The sequence below is a fragment of the Podarcis gaigeae genome (genome assembly GCF_964106915.1).
Source record: "Podarcis gaigeae genome assembly, chromosome: 10".
NCBI classification, from domain to species: domain Eukaryota; kingdom Metazoa; phylum Chordata; class Lepidosauria; order Squamata; family Lacertidae; genus Podarcis; species Podarcis gaigeae.
The window spans coordinates 24,463,408-24,481,043 of NC_139686.1; the positions used below are offsets into that span (position 1 = coordinate 24,463,408).

The 17,636-nt window shown below is 41.0% G+C and overlaps 2 protein-coding genes across 5 annotated transcripts; one reads left to right on the forward strand and one right to left on the reverse strand.

Moving 5' to 3' along the window:
• Positions 1–212: 212 nt before the first annotated feature.
• UQCC6 (ubiquinol-cytochrome c reductase complex assembly factor 6) lies at positions 213–4,176 on the reverse strand. 2 transcript variants are annotated; one of them, XM_083701075.1, is made up of 5 exons: positions 3,944–4,117; positions 3,720–3,803; positions 3,147–3,658; positions 1,862–1,991; positions 213–1,228 (listed from the first exon to the last, which is right to left on the reverse strand). In XM_083701075.1, the coding sequence occupies exons 4-5, from the start codon at positions 1,967–1,969 to the stop codon at positions 1,133–1,135; spliced, it is 204 nt and encodes a 67-aa protein (XP_083557201.1). In that variant the 5' UTR covers positions 1,970–1,991; positions 3,147–3,658; positions 3,720–3,803; positions 3,944–4,117; the 3' UTR covers positions 213–1,132. The 2 variants fall into 2 exon arrangements, with proteins under 2 accessions (XP_083557201.1, XP_083557202.1); XM_083701076.1 differs by lacking the exon at positions 3,720–3,803 and having other exon boundaries at positions 3,147–3,338; positions 4,075–4,176.
• Positions 3,983–17,608, forward strand: TDG (thymine DNA glycosylase). 3 transcript variants are annotated; one of them, XM_083700774.1, is made up of 10 exons: positions 3,983–4,120; positions 7,289–7,431; positions 8,558–8,766; positions 9,767–9,836; positions 10,236–10,371; positions 10,457–10,539; positions 10,630–10,724; positions 10,983–11,154; positions 12,356–12,484; positions 13,986–17,608. In XM_083700774.1, exons 2-10 carry the CDS (start codon positions 7,338–7,340, stop codon positions 14,120–14,122), a joined length of 1,125 nt encoding a protein of 374 aa, XP_083556900.1. In that variant the 5' UTR covers positions 3,983–4,120; positions 7,289–7,337; the 3' UTR covers positions 14,123–17,608. The 3 variants fall into 3 exon arrangements, with proteins under 3 accessions (XP_083556900.1, XP_083556899.1, XP_083556898.1); XM_083700773.1 differs by having other exon boundaries at positions 4,097–4,217; XM_083700772.1 differs by lacking the exon at positions 3,983–4,120 and adding an exon at positions 4,213–4,399.
• Positions 17,609–17,636: the final 28 nt, after the last annotated feature.

The window sequence follows — 17,636 nt, forward strand, 5'->3', positions numbered from 1 at the left end:
TGAACAGCAGCAGTGATACCTTCCACTGCAGGAAAAAAGTAGTTGGTACAGCAGATAACTATAGACACCTTATATTGAACTGGCTGCTCTTAATATAGATTTAAAGGACAATCATAACAATTTCTACTCAAGAAGTACTAGTGAACTCAGTGAGGTAGATACATTAGGATTGTAGCCTAAGGCTTGCCTACAGAAAGCACACTTCACGCAGCTTTGTGAAACATAAGTTTATTGCAGCACCACTTTTAGGGAGTGAAAATCCAAGGAGGCACCATCCATCTCCAGTCCCCATTATTTTCATCAACTGAGCTACCCTCTCACCATTGGAACCAACTGTTCTTTAGTGGGTGTCATTTTGCTGCCTTTTACTACAGGCTGCAGTGCTGGAACCTACGAGGCCCCAACCTGCAAATCCACCTCCATTACATCCACTTTAAGGTAGGCTGACACCCTTGCTTGTTGGAAGCCCATTATAGAATGGTGAGCAGCCTACAGCAATGGATGTATCTGCTCTGGTGAGGAGCTGATGAGATGCTGGCAGATTTCTTCCTATGCCCCAAATAGCCAGTCTGTAAGGTCCATTGCAAGTGCATTGCAACTCTTTCCAAGAAGGTGTTTTGATTGACACTAACCAAATATATAACCAAGAACTAGTACTTGAACGGACAACTGCATATTTCTGCATTGCAGGGGGTTGATGATCCTCGGTGTCCCTATTCTATGAGATACCTTTTTCTCTTGTGTCACATCTTAGTCCCTGCCCTTGGGCTGACAACCTGGCTCATTGATCTCTGGAAGTCACTCTGCAGACCTTTTTCAGCAGAAGGGTAGAAAAGCTTAACACCTCATCAAAAACCTACAGAAACTGTTTTAAGGAAAAGGGGGAAAATAGTACTGACATATTGTGCCTCATGTAGAGAGCAATGCTGCAGGTACATATTGAGACAAACCAGACAGCTAAGTAAAAGACTGCCTTGTATTGCATGGGAGGGAGTAAAAACATTTTGACTCCAGAAAATGGGCATACACTAGATGACTTGTAAAGCCCATGTTGTCAGAAAACTCTGAAATTGCACAGGTTCAATTATAAATACTAAAGAGCAGTTCATGGAGGAACATAATCCTTGCATCATCACTGTTGTGAAGGCTGAACTTCCTGATTTCTTTCTTTGAGCCCCAAAAGTTCGGTTCTGAGTTCTCCAGGCTTGGGAGGAACTTCTGGTATTGTCTAAAAAAAGAAAAAAGGCAAGTCATACTGATACCAAGAACCACAAGTTCAGTTTTTAAATTTATAGCTTTGATTATATGCACACTTAGTGGAAACTTCTAGGTCATGAACCATGATAAGGTATTCGCTCTAACCCAGGTGTGGGCTTCTGGGTATTGATGAACTACAACTCCCATCAGCCCCAGCAAGCACAGCCAATGGGCAGGGATAATAGGTTCAGTAACATCAAGAGGGCCAAAAATTTCCCACACTCCATTTCAAAATGCACAAAATGGATAAAAGGCTAAAACAATAAGGAATATTTTGAACTGCCTTTGGACACAGATCTGCAGGCTTAGGGAAAAGAGTAAGGTGTTCAAAGCCATCCAGGCAACAGAAGATCCAATTATTATTGCTCAGCAGCTCATCTAAGGCCTAGGCTACTGTCTGTCCTGGGATGGACAGTAAAAAACACACAACCTACAGTCTTGGAAGATATATTACCTCTCGGAGCTGTATTGGGGAATAAGTGTATGCCCAGTGTTACTGTGTTGTTTGATGTAAGCTGTCCTGGGGGTCCTTCTGAAGTTGAAAGGTCAATTATTTCAAACAAACCAATACATAAATGGTGTGGGGAGGGGAGAAGCCACTTACAAGATCAGGCCTGTAATATCGATGGACAACTTCTGCACCAGCAAACATGGCCAACATACTTGCACTGAACATTTTCAGGTAGCGAGGCCAAGCTACTCCTGCAGGCATAGCCAAGAGCTACTAGCAGCAACTGGAATACAAGTAAAAGAGGAAGACAAGGACACTGACTAGTGAAGAAATGGCATGAACTCTGATGACATAAAAGGAAAATGATGAAGTCCAGGATAGAAACACAAGATGCTGGACGTTCTGGCAGTGCCTATCGCTGGCTGTATCCAACTAATAATGCTCAAAATTGATTTCAATTGATTAACTTAAGTTTGTTGATTACAATGGATCTACTACACTAGTATGACTTGCCTACAACCCTCATTCCTGAAACAAAGCTACATCTTACGCTTGAAAAGCATTTTTACTGTCATCCTTCCTGTGCTTTTTCTTGCTCAAAGCCACACAGCAAATCCCCAAAACAGATGGAAAAACAGTTTTAGGCTGCACTCCCATGCACAATTACTTGGGAGTATGTCCTATTGCACACAGTGGGACTTCTAAGTAGATGTGCATGGGACTGCAATTTCTGTCCCATGCACATTTAAGAAACTGTTGGCATGCGGTGGGCTCCAATCCAGGAAAATTTCTGAAAACAAAGAACACGTTAGTCTGTCACAGCATAAATTTGTGTGCCAGCTGTGCCCATTCCTGTAGATGTCAGACCTGGCCACGGTGATACATACCTTAGATACAATCCATTTGGATTAATGAAACACACCCTAGATGGGACTGTCTTTATTGCAGTAATCTAACCTGGAGTTTACCAGAGCATAGAGAGCAGTAGTTGGGCTTTCCCTCTCCAGATAAGGCCCACCAGCCAAAGCTGATGGAAAGCACTCTGAGAATAATTGTACTGTAAATTGGTATTGTTATAATGAGGCTATTCTTGGAAGCTAATTGAAAACTAATAAAAATTATTATCAAAATGAAAGAAAAGAAAGCACTCTGCGACACAGGCCACCTGCGCCTCAAGTAACAGTTGCAAAGGATCATGAACGGCAGTCTGCACGGTGGGAGAAGTGGGTTGCCTGTGGGTCTCTCAAACGGTTCTCCCAGACCCAAGAAACCGAGCAAATCCGCCATGTGACAAACACACATCTTGCCCAACGGACACGCGTGTCTTTCCATAACGCCAAAAGGCAAGCCAGGCTCTTCCCCACGGAAAGGGGGAGATGGGGGGGGTTCTTCCATGAAGCTCCCTGGTTGCTAGCACCGCCCTGAGGTTCCCGCTTACCTGCATCAGCCCTGATCGCTGGCTCGTCGGTGGCGGAGGTTAATCTCACGAAGGACGAGCCAAAAGAAGGTTCCCTTTGACCGGACCAGGAGCCAATAGAGGACGCGGAAGGCAAGAACAACGCACAGGTCAAGAAGTCACGTGTACAACTAGCTGTTACGTCCCATCACTCTTCTGGAACTTGAAAGCACTCTAGAGATAGAAATGTGGAACAACATTTAGCCTTTTCATTCATGTAGCCTTTTCATTCAAGAGAAGATTTGAAAGACGCTCATGGCTGTAATTCTCGCCCTAGGTGCTCTACACCTGCTCTAAAGTGTAACGTATATATGGGGGGAAAGCCCTAAATATTCCGCATCGGGAGATAAAGGAGGAAAGCCGTTAGCTTTTAGACCGGAAGTGCTATAATCAGGCTAATGAACCAAGTCACTCCTATTTTTGCTATGTCCATGATGAAGTAATAAAATAAAATTGAAATAAAATAAAATTTTGTATATATATGTGTGTGTGTACTTTTTTTTTTTATTCGCAGCATAGGAAGTCTCATGGGACTAAACAACAACATGTATACACACAGAGAGACACACACTGAAGTAATAAAATGAAATATTGCCGTAGCTCAGTGCATCAGCTCCGCCCGTTTGGCCCCACATCCCTCTAGCACAGTGTTTCCCAAACTCGGGTCTCCAGCTGTTTTGGGACTACAATTCCCATCATCCCTGACCACTGGTTTTGCTAGCTAGGGATGATGGGAGTTGTAGTCCAAAAGCAGCTGGCGAACCAAGTTTGGGAAACACTGCTCTAGCAAACCCGGGCAGGGCTGCGAGAGAGAACCCAGCCTGACACTCGCGGTTCCGGAGCGCTGTTACCCTTCAGACCAGGCGACGCCGAGCCACGTCGGCCAACGGTGCAAAGGCAAGCTTCCTACGTCGCTGAAATCGTAGCCCCCCGTTTCTCCATCCCGGATTTCTACGGTAGGCCGCGCCGCGTGTCAGTCTATCCTTTTCCTGTCTCTGTAGGCCGGCCAGCCCACGCCGGCGTCGCGGAACCAGAGAGAGTCGGCGGCAGAAGGTACAGCGCGCGAGCTGTGGAGGGAGGGGGAGGGGCCTTGACGGGGGTCGCGGGGTATTGGAGGTTGGGCTCGGCTGGCGCTGACTAGGCCTCGAGTTCTCGCCGGGCCTTCGCTAGCTGGGGAGGTGGGCGTCGGGGAGACGCCAGCGCTCGGGAATGGAGGCCGAGGAGCCCGGCCCCAGGTAGATGGGGCGGAAGGAGGCCGAGCTCGGGGGCGGGCAGGGGGGCTTCCAAGGCCCTCTGGGGGCGGAGGGGACCGTGGGCGCCTCCCCTCCTGCCGTGGAGGAGGCTGCGGCGAGCACAAAAGGCTTCCAGGCCAGGGTCTCTTGCCACAGGCCTGAGCCCGGAATGGGAAGGTGGAGAGGGGAGTGAGCGAGGCTCTGGGTCGCCTCTGTATTGTTATTTATAATGCGTGTTTATATTACTGATACATAGGCAGATGCACACAGGGTGGAGGGCTGCATCTCTCTCTCTCTCTCTCTCACACACACACACACACACAATTACAGTATATATACTTACTAGCACATGTGTAATATTGGAGTAAGATCTGTTAGGTACGCTCACAGTACACATTTTACTGTCATGACTCCCCTGTATGTGTGTGTGTGTTTATTGTTGTTGATTGCAATTTTTAAAAATGGTTCTCATGCACCTTGCCCTGAGATCCTTTGCTTATAGGGTGGGTTATAAATATTTACAAACACACATATATACTTATTGATTGGTGTCCATCTGTCTCGGGAGACAATGGATGAGTGAAGTCAAATTGTTGGAAGGCAGTTACAGATAGGTAGCCGTGTTGGTCTGCCATAGTCAAAACAAAAAAAATTCCTTCCAGTAGCACCTTAAAGACCAACTAAGTCAGTTCTTGGTATGAGCTTTTGTGTGCATGCACAATATGAGAGAGACATGTTTTGTGCATATACATGTGCACATACATACATACATAGCTGCTAGCCGAGAGGGTGGGCCGGTGGGTGGGCTTGGCATGATTCATATTATCAAAAAGTGCCCATACATAGAAAACTTGTGTGTCAGCAAGAGGCTTGAAGCCTCTGGCTTCTAATTTTTCTACAAGTAAGGGCACGGGACTGGTGTAATTTAAGAGTGTGTAGTGAAGTGAGCTTCCACCTGCAGTGTGAAATGGTACAATCCAGAAACAGGCTTACCAACTTGAAGCAGTTCATGTGGAACTAGGCCTCCACGAAATGTGTATTCAAAACTCTTCCTATTACCTTGGAAAGCAATTATCCTTTCTACGGGTGTGTATTCAGGATCAAATAATGTGGATGAGTTGCTTCTTTATGCTAGTTGTAAAGTGGTGAAAGGATGGTTTTTCCTTGCCCGCTTTCAATTACACTTAAGGTGGAAACTAACTTGCCTTACTAAGTATAAGGGTAGAGCTGAGGATTCTAGTTGTTCCTCCTTTTTTATAGTACAACAGCAATGGTCCAGTTCAGATACTCTTAAAATAATCGGCATATGGGACATGTCTATGAACTCAACTGCAGATAGGAACTAGTATCTGACCCATGACAGCAGGTTTTCCCAGCAGCAGTTTGCATGAGCATATTGGTACCTTTTTAAAAATTTTATTTGCAGCATAGGTAGACTCAAGGGAAGCTGTGTTATACTGAGTCAGACCATTGATACATCTGATGGTCTGTTCTGGCCGGCAGCTGCTCTCTTTGGCTGGGACTTTCCCAACCAAATCTGGAGGTGCTGGGGCGGGGCTTTCTGCATGCAAGGCAAATGCCCTGCCTCTGCTCTACAGTCTTTCTTTCAGTGAATTGGTGTCAGTGAAAGTGGTGCCTTTCAGTATGTGTTGTAACTTCTTTTACTCTGCTTGTAGGGTTTTTCAGTGCTTGAACCAGGTTAGCATGTTGTGTTGGGACACATTGACTTGATTAGCAATTGACAGTATTTTGTGCTTTCCCAAATCATGCAAACAGGAAACATAACTCCAAATCGTTTGTCTTTAAATTAGACATTGAGAATCAACCCTGTTACCACTCTGATCATATATTTAACAAACAAAAAGCAAGCACAACTATTCATGGGTAACTTGGGATACTTCCAGAATGGAGGTTAATAGAATAGATATCACAGATGGGGTGTTGGCAACATTTTTTAAAAAATTAATTGGATTTTTCTTGGAAAGGGTAAGTCTGAATTAAATGGGGAAGTATAGAATGGTATTTTTACACAAACAGTGTCTTGGGAATGTTGCAAAAGATGTGCATTTCTAAGGAGCACCGATTCCACACCAAGCAGCTGTCTGGAAGTACCCCTTTTGTTGACCTTGGCTCTGATCCTGTGGGAGCAGAAGTATATACCGTATTTTTCGTCCCATAGGACGCTCCGTCCCATAGGACACACCTAGTTTTTTGGGGGGGAAATAAAGGAAAAACATTTTCCCTTTATTTACCCCCCCAAACCAGGTCGGGGAAAAGCGGGATGACGGCGCTGCGCCTCCCCGCTGTCCCCCGAGCTTGTGGGGCCGGCCGATGGCTGACCGAAGGGTGGGGTGCTCTGCTTCAGCGCGCCCCACGCTCCGTGCAGCAGGCTGCTATCCGCAGCCTAGGGAGCCCTGCGGGATGTCTGCCCAGCGCGCAGCGGGATGTCTCCCTAGGCTGTGGATAGCAGCCTGCCGCCCGGCTCGTGGGGCGCCCTGAAGCAGAGCGCCCCACGAGCCGGGCGGCAGGCTGCTATCCACAGCCTAGGGAGCCCTGCGGGAACTCCCGTGGGCTCCCCAGGCTTGCTGATAGCTTCCTGGAGAGCGAGAGGGGTTGGTGCGCACCAATCCCTCTCGCTCTCCAAGCTTCAGCAAAAGCCTGTATTCGCCCCATAGGGCGCACACAGATTTCCCCTTCATTTTTGGAGGGGGGAAAGTGCGTCCTATAGGGCGAAAAATATGGTAATATATAAGATGAGAATTGTTGCCAAACATGGAAGAAATCCATCAGACTCGTCTTGAAAATGCATGTCAAATACTACTTGAAATTTTGTTCCAAATTTATAATTTGAAATGGTAGTAAATTTAACCTTTTTAAATTATTTTTTTAAAGACATTATACTGCCCTTCAACCAGCATTTTATCCTTTTCCATTCCATCAAATGATGACTGGAGTTCCAAACATGGAGATGATGAATGAAGAGGAAACACTTCAGGGGCCTTTGGAATCAGACTTTGTTCCAGAACCTGTTCAAGGTGTCTCAATTTTTTCCTTGAAATGTTTAAGCAAATATGCAGGAACATATTTCTTTTAAAATATCTGAAAACAGTTGGATAGCTTCATTCTTCAGAGTGGTGGTTTTGCTGACCTGAACCAATGCTTATTGTGAAAATGTGCCCTTTTCTTTACAGTTTTAAAATATTGTAGTAAGAGAAAAGAGTGGACACTTCTAGCTTGAGCTTGCACATTTTTTTCTAATAACTGATTAAGCAGCAGTTTACATGAACATACTTAACTTGCATTTCTGTTGTATACAGTAAATGGTAAATGTCAAAGTTACAGGAACAAGTTGCATAACCTGTCCATATCATGGTATTCATACATGCATTACATTAATCTCAGATTGTCAGTGCAATCATTTTTATTCCGTTTTGTAGTTCAGAAACTGATCCTGTTTTTTTTCTGGTTGGCCAGCATGTTGTATTAAAGATTACAGATTTAGTCTCACTTGATTATTCTACATCAATATTTAAAATAGTAGATTACCAATCCCCTTACAATTCTTGGATATTGTTACATTTAATAATGCAACTTCTTAGTTTGCAACATAACTATATGACTGCTTGCCATGTAGTTACTAAGTTATTTCTTAGGATAATGCACAAAATAAAGTTTTGATGCAATCAAACTTTTCTTGCAGCCTTGTGATTTATATAGCAAATTGAATTTATTTGTCAAAGCAGCCTCTAGAACTAAACTTGAATAACCTTAAGATTTCTCAAGTAATTTTTTATTGTGTCCTTTCTCCAGAAATGAGCACTGGGGTCAGTTTTGATGCTCAGAGCTCATTTGCAAGGCATTAAAAAAACCCTCTTTCATGTATACCAGCAGTAATATATTTATCTATCCAAAGATAAATATTAACAGCAAGAGCGATCCGATGCTCTTTTCAGGGCAGTAATGGGATGGATAAGTTAGAAAGATGTGGAGTTCTTCCAACTTTCATTGAGAATATTTGTTGGATGGCATGTTTAGCTGAAAGATATTTTATAAGTTAGAAATAGATTTGATAAATGTAACATTTCACATCATCTCTGATTAAATAGTAGTATTTTGTCATCTCCAAAGACATAATAAAAGTAATTTCCTTTTGTCTTACAGCAACTGTTAAAGGAAGAAAGAGAAAAAACAAAACTTCTGAACCCAAGAAACCTGCTGCTAAAGTTGCCAAATCAAAAGCCAAACAAGAAAAAATCACAGATACTTTTAAAGTCAAAAGGAAAGTAGATCGTTTTAATGGCGTATCTGAAGCTGAATTGTTAACCAAAACTCTTCCTGATATACTGACCTTCAATTTGGATATTGTAATTGTAAGTCAGATGTAAGAAAGTTTTATCTGTAGATAACTGTTTTGCAGCCAGTTCAGTTAGCAACTTTGTAGTAAATCCCAAAAGAGATGTCTGTGTTAGTCTGTTGCAACAATAGCATTCTGTTCTTCCCTTGTATAGATTTGGGCTCTGTATAGAAATGTTACAAACCTCCTCCTCTTGTATGACCTTTTGGCTCTACAGTTTAATGTTTTTCCCTGGGAGTTTCTCCATGAGGATAATTTATCATTCCCCCCCCCCTTTTTTCTTATTAATTGATAAGAAGAGGGTCATTTGTTGTTTCAAGTGATCATTTTACTAGATTGGCTGGGAACAAAAAGTGATCACTTTTTTATATTTCCTTATTCCCAACAAATAATTGAGGTCTATTTCCACTTTTGCTTTTTCCTTAGCTGTTTTAAAGTATTTTCCTCTGTTTTAGCACAGTGGTTTCCCATTGTCATAAACATTTCAAGTATTTACAACAGATCTGTAAGAGCGGATGAGATAAGTGATTAACTTTATATTTTCTGGAACGTGAAAGTCGTCTCTGAGATATTTCACATTTTAGTTCCATACCCTGCTTTGCTTCAGTAATTAATAGTGGTAAACAGGTCTTTATTTATTTAAAACATTTGTATCTTGTCATTCCTCAAAAAAAGCTCAAGGTAGCTAACAGAACAAAATCACAACTTAACAATTTTAAAACGTCCGTTGCCAAAAATATGAAAACAGCCAAAACAGAAATAGAAAGCAGCAGCAGTCCTCTCTTACTAGTAGCATTAAAATATATTCAAAGAAAATAGAGATAGTTAAAACCAATGCATTAAAACCATGTTATAAAACCAAACACATAGGAGCATAATGTAAATAGGTGGGCAGGCTCATCCAGGAAAAGGCAGCCCTGTAGATGACCCAGTCCTAAACCATTCAGGGCATAAAAAGTATCCAAAGTTATTCCATGCAACAGATTAGAAGATTTAATTGTTCTTTTGTTTTCTAGATTGGTATAAATCCAGGTTTAATGGCAGCCTACAAAGGCCATCATTACCCAGGACCTGGAAACCACTTCTGTAAGTTCCACCTTCTATGATCTCTTGAAACTTTTAAGAATGCAGTTTTAATTCTGCATTTTCTGATTGTAGAAGGGCTAGAGAAATGAGGTCGTGGGCAAGATTTGCCTTTTGCTGGAAGAAGTGTAGTGAATGGCTGCATGGGTGAAATGTGAGCATGTAGAATAGTGCATATTCAGCATGAATGCTAAAAGGAAAATGCCAAGCGGTGACATAATACAGGAGAAGATCAGTTATCTCACTTCCTTCCAAGAACATCAGAGGCAAATTGTGTGGGAAACACACGATAAGAGAGCCAAAAACGACATGGTGTTCAAGTACTGGTTGCCTGAGCAGTGATAAGAAGTTGACTGCATTGTAACTCAAACTATAAGAATCATATATTTTCTGCCTCCACAGGGAAGTGTCTCTTTTTGTCTGGGTTAAGTGAAGAACAGTTGAATCATATGGATGACCACACTTTGCCACATAAATATGGTATCGGGTTTACAAACATGGTGGAAAGGACAACACCAGGGAGCAAGGACCTTTCTAGGTAGGGACAAGTTGGAATTCCGTAAATAGATCATTGGTATTTCCAGGCCTGTTATATAACTTAATATTTTCCTCCCGCTTTTTAGCAAAGAGTTTCGGGAAGGAGGACGGATTCTGGTGCAAAAATTGCAGAAGTATCAACCTAAAATAGCAGTTTTTAATGGAAAATGTGAGCCTTTTATATACAAGATTTCTGCATATTGATTTCACTGGTATTGTATTGTGACTAACAGTCAATTTGTATTTAATTTTACTGTAGGCATTTATGACATTTTCAGCAAAGAGGTTTTTGGAGTAAAGGTTAAAAAGTTGGAATTTGGACTCCAGCCACATAAGGTTCCAGACACAGAAACAGTAAGTTCCTGTCGTGGTTATGAAATAAAAACACAGAATCTTACCATTTGTGGAAGAAGGAATTGATATAAACTTGCACTGATGGAGAAAAAAACACTTCTATTCAAAACTATTATCTTAGAATTTAAGATTTCACTACCTGTGAGTGAGATAATGGAAGTTTTTGAAACAAAGTTTGTGTTTTAAAAATGCTCTACCAGTTTGGAGGCTTCTGATTTAACATTGCCTTCTGTTTTGATATTTTTTTCCTTTTTACAGCTTTGCTATGTTATGCCCTCATCCAGTGCAAGATGTGCTCAGTTTCCTCGTGCACAAGATAAAGTTCATTATTACATCAAGCTGAAAGACCTAAGGGATCAGCTGAAGGGTGTCGCGTCAAATGCAGAGGTCCAGGAAGTGCAGTACACATTTGACTTGCAGCTAGCACAAGGTATAGCATATGAAACCAGAATAACCAGGATTTGCTCAAAAGACCTAATCCACATGAGAAAAATAAAGTGGGCCTGGGCAGCTGCTCAGTGCTGTAACCGGAAGACTGCAGTTTTGACCTATTTTAAACAAAAGTGTCCTAAACTTATGCATGATTTCTTCTTTGAAACTATTCCTTAAACAGTTTAACAAGAGAGCAAATAGAAAAAATTTAATACATTTTGGAGGTCTTATAACTTGTAATTCCTTAAAATTCTATTTTATACTGGTTATTAGTTAATCACATACAATAAGAATATAATCAGAATTTGCCTTCTGAGTAGGATAACAGTGTTATCCTGTTGAAAGACTCCTCATATGCTCAAGTCAAGAGTTTGAAATCTGATTTATTTTTCTCTGTAAGGTTTTTATTGAGATTTTCCCATAATACAATAAGGTTACAGCTACCTAAGATACAAAACAAGAAAAAGAAGAAAAAGAGAAAGAGGCAACAGAGATAAAGAGAGAGAAGAGAGAGATAAAACAAAGAAAGCAGAAACAGAAACATTAGCAAAAATGACAAAAGAGGGACTTCCAATTTTCAATCTACAGTGCAACCTTGGTTCTTGATCTTAATCCGTTCCAGAAGACCATTCAACTCCTAAAACCAAGGTGCAGCTTCTGATTGGTGCAGGCGCCACAGAAACAATAACCGACAGCTGCATCAGATGTTCAGCTTCCGAAATACGTTCCAAAACTGGAACACTCGCTTCTGGGTTTTTGGCACTCGGGAGCCAATTTGTTCGTCGACTAAGCCGTTTGAGAACCAAGGTTCCACTGTACTGGTCATGTACAGAAAGAATATAAAATTATTTAAAACCATCGTCAATATGAACCAGTATCTACTTCACTGTCTGTTAAACAATATTTCCTCTTAAGTTACAGTGTCTCATCGTCATCATTTCATTTGTTGCATGGAAAGTCCATGATAGGTCCCCTAAATACTGTAATTATTTATAAGTGTTAACCATATTTCTTCTTTTTATTGATTCACACCAACATTACTCCATATTGTATCATACTATTTCTTTCCATCCATGTCCATATTAAGGTCTCTCCACTGTGATCATATATTATATTCCATTTTTGTTTCTCATATATCTACTTGTTCATGTCTGGTTAGAGATTTGATTTAAGATTTCAATGTATGTGTGTTTCTTCAGAGGATGCTAAGAAAATGGCTGTCAAAGAAGAAAAATATGATCCGGGTTATGAAGCAGCTTACGGGGGTGCTTATGGTGAAAAAACAGCCGAGGATGGTGACCCATGTAACTTCCCTTCAAATGGAACAGGTAGAGTATAGGGAATATTTTGTTTTCTCTTCATTTGAATCCATGTTCCCTGATGCAGAAGATAATTAGGATTGGTTCTATTAATTTCTTTTGTTTTAGACAAGTGCAACACTGCATTTGGAACTCAATGCAAAAGTATAAACTATTAAGGTGTTATAAAGTAGAAGTCACATTCTGCATTCACATGTAACTTTTTATATCTATTTTTAAAATCCGACATAGAGAATCATGTATAAATCTGTGTAAGTAAAATTCAGTCTCTTCAGTTGCCATATATTTTCTCTGTCTTTCCCTCTCTCAATTTATCACTTGTAAGATAATGATGATAATAATGATGATAAGGAGCAGCAGCCACAGCAGCAGCAGTGCTAATGCCAGAGGATCTAGGGGGACTGTTGGGGGACATGGTAAATTAGTGAGAAATAGCAAGTCCAAAATCCAAAAAGTTATTCATGGTTATTTGACTTATTTATCATCTTTAGTGAAATAGAATAACAAAATACAAATTTTAAGTGCCAGTTGTGCTTTTTAATTCCATTTATTTTCTATCTTGTTCTTCAGCCCCAAGTGATTCTCATAGTGGCTCACAAATAAAAATGAAACTACAGATACAATAAACAATCATTTATGAAGCAGCAGAGCACTAAACCAGATATTAGAACCAGAGCTGCATAAGATCAAAACTGTTTGTTAAAATACCATCTAAAAAACAAATAAAAAGTAATGGCACTAACCCAATAATTATTGTCAGCACAATGTGAGACTCCCTTCCAAAGATGGGACATTTGATGGGCAAATATTTCTCTTCCAGTGGAAAACAGACTGACAGGAATGCCTTGGAGGAAGGCATAGAATTCTTGAAGCACACTTACTTTCTTTTAAAATTGGCTAAACTATGGTCATCATTAGTTTTTTTTAAAAAAATGTTTTCTTAATGAAATGGATTGAGTAAGTTAGTTGCTTTAAGTTGTACATGTTTAACTTCTTTTTTAAATGAGTAACAACTGGCTGGCTTTTGTAGCTGAAAATTTCATGGTGGGGAATGGGTTAGACTCACAGGGGTGCCCACACTTTTTTCAAAGAGGGCCCAATTTGATGAAGTGAACATGTGTGAGGGCTGACCAAAGTTGCTGAGCTTTTTTTTTTTTTTTTTTTTTTTTTTTACAATTTTACCCCAAAGTTGTTGAGCTTTTCTTAGGATTTAACCCCAAAGTTGTTGAGCTTTTTAAAGGATTTTACCCCAGGACATATACTGCCACGGGGACCAGATTAAATCATCCGGCAGGCCGGATTAGGTCCCCAAAACGGACTTTGGACATGTCTGGATTAGCATTTTCCTGAGGTGGCTACCCTCAGCCACCCACCATCTACAGTCTAACAGATGGATGGATGCCCCCTGGTGGGCAAAATCTGTAACCAGCACATTTGGGGAAATGCCTTTTCTTCCTTCAGCCAGAGCACCAACTAAAGGATTAAGTCATTTTGGTTTGTTTTCCTGCAGCAACCAGTGCAGAGTACAGCAGTGGATCTTCCTTTGGAGATGTCCCCAATGGACAGTGGATGACACAATCTTTCACAGATCAGATTCCAGATTTCAGGAATTCTAGACCACAAGAGGAAGAAGGAAGCAATGCTTAAAGGCTGCCTTTTAAGCCAAGTGTAACTTCTGCAGGAGTTTTTTAAAATACAAACGTCAAGAATGGTACCTCAGTTCTCCAACTGAAGCATTTTTAAATAGCATTTTACCTCTTAGTTCTCTCTTATGATAACCATTTGTGTTTGTAGATTTAGACCTATGAATCAGGTCACTTAAAGAAAATGTTTTTTAAGAGATGAGGCTTCCCTATTTCTTTCTCTTTCTTTCTTATTTTGTACGAGACTTTTGTATTTAAATTGTTCCATAGCTGCAGTTTTAGAAAACTGACTTCTCATTGGTGAAAACATTTTTTGTTTGTTTTGTTTTAAATCTGTATTTTGTAATGTAGTCTGTGAACGTAACTTTTTAACCTATCCCTTCATGTGTTGGGATATTTCATACGTGAGTTAGTCCATCTAAGGAGAGGGAAAGCTGCTTGTAGATCTAACATTGTTACTGGAAGTGACATAGCAAGTTATTGTCCAGCAAATCTGTTACACACAGTTTTAGGCCTGCCTCTGGTTTGAAGGAGTCTTGCTTTTATGGCAGAAAGTAGTGTGCAGGCATGTATGTACATCATTTGACTACTGCCACTTGAATGTGTGACCTGCCGCCATTGAAAAGCATAAGGGTTGAACCAAATGATCACCAGGTCTATCCTCTGTTACTTTATGGGGGCCAAGCACCTTCATCCTGTTGTTGTTGTTGTTGATTAATATCTGCTGCTATTTCAGCTGGCATTTTCACTCTCTCCATTTCATTCACCCTCAAGTGATCCCAGTCAATCAGGGATTATATACTGGATGTGGTGACATTACAGTGCTGTGCAGCCGGTCAGATTTGACTGCTTGCTGATGTCACTAAGAGCAAGTGGGTTCCCCTTAGTGTAAGGGCACTGCTTCAGATTCAGATTTTGAGGATAATCTTGGCCCATAAGGGATTCTAAAATCAACATTTTAACAGCCTTTCACAGGGATCTCTGTAAAACAACTGAAAGTTGTAGCACTTCTTTCAGTTCTGATCTAAGATTATCCTAGCACATGGCTTTGTTCAGTCCTCCCTTTACTACTTTTGGCTCAGCCCTAAAAAGCTTTCCTTGTGAGAAATGGAAATCCTGCCTCCGTATTGTCTTGAATGGCCCATGATAAACATGCATGTGTGAACAATTCCTTAGTGTGTGAGAGAAAAGTGTGTGTGTAAAGAAGAGAGGTATGAGGAGACTGTGCACATGTTTCTGAGAGTTTAATACCTCAGTCTCATAGCCACTTATCTGAGGAAGTTGAGCTGCTGGTGGGGAATGGCTTGTAGTGTAGATCTTGGAATGGAAAGATATAGTGGTGGGGATTTAGGGCTAGGGAACATGTGGTCATCCAGATGTTTTTGGAATCCAAATCCCATCAGCCCCAGATTGCATGGCCAATGGTCCAGGATGATTGGAGATGTAGCCCAACAATAAATTGAACGGCACATGATCCCCAACCCTGATTTAGTGTTTCAAGAGAACTTTGGCCAGAATAGAGAACCACCTTAAGAAGGAAATATGTATGCTCTGTACAGTTGGTACCTTGGTTCTCGGACTTAATCCATTCCAGGAGTCAGTTCAACTCCCCAAACTGTTCAAAAATGAAGGCGCGGCTTCTGGTTGGCTGCAGGAGCTTTCTGCACTCAAGCAGAAGCTGTGTCAGACATTCGGCTTCTGAAAAACATTTGCAAAATTTAACACTTGCCTCCGGGTTTGCGGCATTCGGGAGCCGATTTGTTTGACAACTAAGCCATTCGAGAACCAAGGTACCACTGTATAGACTTTTAAAATACATACATGCCACAGGAGAAGGAAAACATTGGAAAGGACTGGGGGCAAGAGAGGGTTGATCTGAAGAAGCTTCTCCAGAATTAAGCATTTTTCATTTTTAGGAAACATCACATTCCACATCTTGGTGGCCAAAACGATGTTGGTGGTAGTTTGACATTCAGGCAGTTACAAGCCTACCCTAGGAAATGGACATAATTGCCCACCTACAAAACATTTCCTAATGGTTTGGGGCACAATGACATTGCATTGCAGACACAGCACCTGCATATGGAAGATTTCAGTAAGCTTGCCCTGTCCTCCCCTCCTACTCATGGGCACTCATACAGGCAGTGCTACGGTGTTGGGAGAAATGGGAAGTCTCTGTGCATTTCCACAGATCTGTTGAGCCCCTTCTCTCCATGCCTTGCAAAGGTTTGGGTATAAGTGAAGGAGATGTGTCCCTTTCCCCTCTAACATTCCTTCACCCTGCCTTGCCTGCACAAGTGAAGGAGGGAGAAAACAGCCTCCGTTTTAGCTCTGTTGGAATTCTTTGCTTGCAAGTTTTGAGCCCACAATGCAGGTAGATCACGCTCATTGTCTTTGGATAAACTTAAATTGATGTTGGGAGTGTTTGTTCTGTCTGTGCCCAATATCTTGCTTCCTTCTCCCTTCCCCGCACCTCCTTTTTGTCACAAGTGGGGAAGAGATGGCTTAAAAGTAAAAGCAATAAGAGGATCAAACTGAAGTTTTGATCATCTGCTGATTAGGTGCTTCGGATACTTGAATTATGCGCAAGAACTGTGTCTCCATAATGTGTACATAGTCTAGATCACTATTTAAGTATACCACAAACAGCTGGATTTATTTAAAAATGTCTTGTGTGTGTTTGGATCAGGAACAATGGGTTGAGTGGATCAATTTAAAGTAGATCCATAGCTTGCTAGCAGCTTTGAACCTTATGTAGTGTTTTGACTTGCTGCTCATTGAGAGATAAGCATGTTTGTGATCTCCCTCCAAAATCATGTGCTTTAATCCACAAACACAACATTGTTGTTTTTTAAAAAATAATAAGATTGAGGTGTATATTCCGGTTCTGATCATGTCGGTTAGTTGCTGTGGAAACTTTTCATTATCTGGTCAACAATCTATAAAATGATTCACTTGCAGCACAGTCCTATGCATGTTTATTCAGAATTAAGCCCTCCGGTGTTCAGTGGGATTTACTCCCTAGTAAGTGTGTTCAGGATTACAGCCTTAGGGTTTTTTAGGGTTTTTTTAATGTATCGCTGTTTACATGGACACTTTCTTGCAAGTGCTTGAAGTGCCTTGCATCAGGGATCTGAAACAATTTTTAGTTTTAACAAAGCTATATTGCCACAGGTGGTGGACAGCTCAGTAGTAACTTTAGTTAAGTGTGAAAAGGGAACATCTTACTTAAAAGAGCATCCATTAGATTACCAACAGGTTAATGAAATGTGAATGCACGTCTATTGTCAAACATGGTGCTTTTAAAAATTGTATTGAACACTTCTGATCTGCCAATTTCTTGCAAAAAAAACAAACCAGGAATTGTTGCAGTATCTTCTGGTGCTTAATTGTGGCATTGTTTAATAAAAGTCTTAATGCTGAATTGTTTTGCTGTTGAAAAGAAGAAATGGATAAATTATTTGAAATAAATAAAAGAACGGATGTTTAATTTTGGTTTTAGTTTGACTTCATAATGT

Excerpts from the sequence above, each read along its gene's own strand:
- UQCC6 (XM_083701076.1), bottom strand. The coding sequence starts at position 1,969 with ATGCCTGCAGGAGTAGCTTGGCCTCGCTACCTGAAAATGTTCAGTGCA. Across the intron at positions 1,229-1,861 it reads GATATTACAGGCCTGATCTT|ACAATACCAGAAGTTCCTCC; the intron begins GTAAGTGGCTTC and ends TTCTTTTTTTAG.
- TDG (XM_083700772.1), top strand. The coding sequence starts at position 4,374 with ATGGAGGCCGAGGAGCCCGGCCCCAG. Across the intron at positions 4,400-7,288 it reads GCCGAGGAGCCCGGCCCCAG|ACATTATACTGCCCTTCAAC; the intron begins GTAGATGGGGCG and ends ATTTTTTTAAAG. Across the intron at positions 12,485-13,985 it reads CTTCCCTTCAAATGGAACAG|CAACCAGTGCAGAGTACAGC; the intron begins GTAGAGTATAGG and ends GTTTTCCTGCAG.